The sequence below is a fragment of the Pinus tabuliformis genome, chromosome 3_1, assembly GCF_031772625.1.
Source record: "Pinus tabuliformis cultivar Carrire ecotype Pingquan chromosome 3_1, CPIR1, whole genome shotgun sequence".
Classification (NCBI taxonomy): Eukaryota; Viridiplantae; Streptophyta; class Pinopsida; order Pinales; family Pinaceae; genus Pinus; species Pinus tabuliformis.
In genome coordinates this window covers 992,936,622-992,940,131 of record NC_142301.1, presented here as the reverse complement: position 1 = coordinate 992,940,131, position 3,510 = coordinate 992,936,622, and the positions used below count along the sequence as shown (strand labels likewise).

Sequence of the window (3,510 nt, the reverse complement as noted above, 5' to 3'; positions counted from 1 at the left end):
AAATATAAACTAGCTAAATTGTAAACTAATTTATAATAACCAAAATCATCCCAACTTGATTTTCAACCTCAATTTATTCACATTTAATAACTCAAATCTCCCACCCCAACAAATTTTCATCTAATTAACTTAATAAATTGCAAAACGGTCACACACCACTCTACAGCATCGAGCAAAGGTAGTCGGTGGCTAGACAGTCAGTCATAGTTATGATTAACAACAACCCAAATATAGAGCGATTGGCTAATTTAGCACCCACATGGTCGGGACCAACGTCAATGAATGTTAGCCAGCAACAGCGAGAACAAGTTATCGCTGTTTCCAATAAATGCGTTGATCAATTCTGTCGTCCTGGGTTCCCTATATAACATTCCTGCCTGCATTTTCCAGTATCACTCGAACTCCTCTCTCACAAAGTGGTTCGATCTTTTTCGTCGAACAGAGAATGGAATTCTATACTGCCTCGTTTCTTGCCGTGCTACTTTCCGTCTCTGTAACAACGGCAGCTGCGGCGCCTCCAGCGCAGTTCATTTTCGGAGACTCATTGTTCGATAGTGGCACCAACAATTATCTCGCTTCGATTGCTAGAGCGGACCGTCATCCTTACGGGATTGATTATCCCAACCGGAAACCGACTGGGCGTTTTTCCAATGGATTAAATCTCGCCGATTTTATCTGTTAGTGTTTCAGAATTACAGAGAGTTTCATTTTTTTTAATTTACACAGTCGTATTATCGGATTTCACGGGTTAGCGTTTGAGATAAGAGTTGAGTTAACCATAATGATTGAGATGATGTTTAAGTATTATATATATTTGGTTGGAATCTGGTAATAGTAATGTAAGGTTGGAGGTTTAAATGATTTAGAATGTGATTTCACGGGTTAGCGTTTGAGATGAGCGTTAATTATAATGATTGAGATGTTGTTTAACTATTATATATTTTAGAATTTTGGTTAGAATTTGGTAGTAGTAATGTAAATTGAAAATTTAAATGATTTTAAATGTGTTTTTGATTAGATACAATCAAATGGCTAATAAGTTAATAGTAATTAAAATATTTATATATCATTTATAAAGTTGAGAATTTGTAAATTTTAAACCAGAGTAAAGTTAAGGAAAAAAAAACTTCGAAAAATCTCCTTAACTTTATAAAAAAACTATGAAATTGAATTATATATGTGACAAAAAGATATTCCTATTTTATTATGAGTAGACTCTCTACAAATTTTTTAAAGAATAGAAATTTTGAAAACTAGATTATAAGTATTAGCTTAATAAATAGATTCAGGAAAATCCCTTAAAACATAAGTTTTGCAGATTATACATTTTAAAAATCTTTTAGAAAATAAGATACCTATATCTATATAAAGTAGATCATATAAATAAGAAGCATATATGAATTTTATTTGGGACTAAACTATCACTTTAAATTATTATTAGTTATTATTCTTATGTTCCAATTTAAAGAACAGGAGATCTAGATCTATCTAGACGAAGTGGTCATATAAACAAGATGCTATTATAATATTATACGTAAATCCGGCTTCTTACTAAAGTAGCCTGTGACGGAGTTCTAACTTCTAGTTCTAAATTCTTCTCATTTTAATTAAATGATTGTTATTAGGATTACATAAAATTAAATGAAATAGATGTATTATTGTTGTGAAAGTTATTAGGATTACATAAAATTAAATGAAATAGATGTATTATTGTTGTGAATGGTATAGAATTTGAATAAATATATGCATTTCAGGCTTGAAACTTGGATCCGACCTCGTGCTGCCGTACTTAGATCCTTCACTCAAGGGCAAGAAATTACTGAAAGGTGCCAACTTCGCCTCTGCAGGCATTGGCATTCTAAATGATACGGGCCTTCAATTTGTAAGCACAAGTTCATCGTAATACCGGACTTTCATTAAACTCCACGTCTTTTCATAGTGATTTGCAGATATCGATGAAATGAATTATAACGATGAGAATTTGGTTGCATACATACAGGCTGAAATTATAAGGATGCATCACCAATTCGAGCTTTTCCAAGAGTATAAAGACAGAGTTGCAAAAATCATAGGACGTAATGCGACCAATAAACTGGTTGCAGAGGGGCTCTTTTCCATATCCCTTGGAGGAAATGATTATGTCAATAACTACTACCTTCTGCCTGTAACAGTGAGATCTCTGGAGTTCTCTCTACCTGCGTATACTGATTTTATCATCTCCGAGTTTGAGAAGATTCTGGCGGTAATTATTTTTCTGTATTCTATGAGATCTACATTCAGGTTTTGGTAATTCATTTCTATCACATGCCTTGTAAATTGACTCATGAATTTGCAGCAATTTTACGATCTGGGAGCACGCAGGGTTCTGGTTCTGTCGTCGGGTCCTTTGGGCTGTATTCCTATGGAGAGGGCATTGAGGTCCACAAATGGTGAATGCGTGCCGGTGCTACAGGAAGCCACGCAGCTTTTTAATGATCGACTAACACCCGCAATCGATCGACTCAACACACGATTTCCTACTCCGATATATACAATAAGTGGAATGTTTCCGATCTACATGAACTTGTACACAAATCCTCAAGCATTTGGTAATGTTTCTTACTGGATTGTGGATTCCTCAAGCATTTGGAAATGTTTCTTACTGGATTGTGGATTCCTCAAGCATTTGGAAATGTTTCTTACTGGATTGTGGATTCTTGTTCTAAATTCAACAGCTAGTGCTCATTAGAAATACCTTTCATTTTCAGGGTTTGGGGATGCCAAAAATGCGTGCTGCGGACAAGGACCCTACAACGGTATTGGTCTCTGCACTGCCCTGTCACATGTGTGCCCAGATAGGGGCAACAATGTGTGGTGGGACCAGTTTCATCCAACTGAGCGCGCTGCTAAAATCATAGTTGACCAATTCTTTTCCAATCCATCCTATGTGAGTCCTATCAGCTTAAAAGATCTGATGAAACTTGATGTCTGATGGCCAAGTCGTCTGTCTGTAAGGAAGAAATCACATCTCGAAGAATCATTAATCATGGGCTCTATTTTGAGAAGCATTAATAAAAACAAATAGCATGGCCCTGTTATCATATTTGAGTCTTATATTCTTCGTTGTCAAACCGTCATGCGATCTGCAATGAAATTGTATTAGATTTCTCCTTTCTGGAATGTGGAGCAGCAAGCAATGGTTTTTTTGAAATTCTTCTATGATCTCACAATCCTACAGAGATTGAGACGAAGTAAACACACAATTCACCTTAAAAAAATGAATAAATATGGAATCACAATGGGATCAAAACTAATATGGAACATAATCCAGATTATGTTACCAGTATATTTCTATTTTTGTCAAACGAGAATACAACAATAATTCAAGGGAGGTTTCTTGTTCCGTCATTGAGATTGTGAAAATAATTCAATAGATATTAGTTTAACTATTCGACGCAGTCTAGTTTTTGGACCTTTTGCTTTTCTGCGTTGAATTCAGTCGCATGATTTGATGAGGATTTTATATTATTT

The 3,510-nt window shown here is 35.1% G+C and overlaps 1 protein-coding gene across 1 annotated transcript; it reads left to right on the top strand.

Moving 5' to 3' along the window:
- Positions 1–401: 401 nt before the first annotated feature.
- Positions 402–3,082, top strand: LOC149191208 (GDSL esterase/lipase At5g33370-like). Its single transcript, XM_089413540.1, has 5 exons — positions 402–677; positions 1,755–1,882; positions 2,000–2,242; positions 2,336–2,588; positions 2,748–3,082. Exons 1-5 carry the CDS (start codon positions 446–448, stop codon positions 2,969–2,971), a joined length of 1,080 nt encoding a protein of 359 aa, XP_089269666.1. The 5' UTR covers positions 402–445; the 3' UTR covers positions 2,972–3,082.
- Positions 3,083–3,510: the final 428 nt, after the last annotated feature.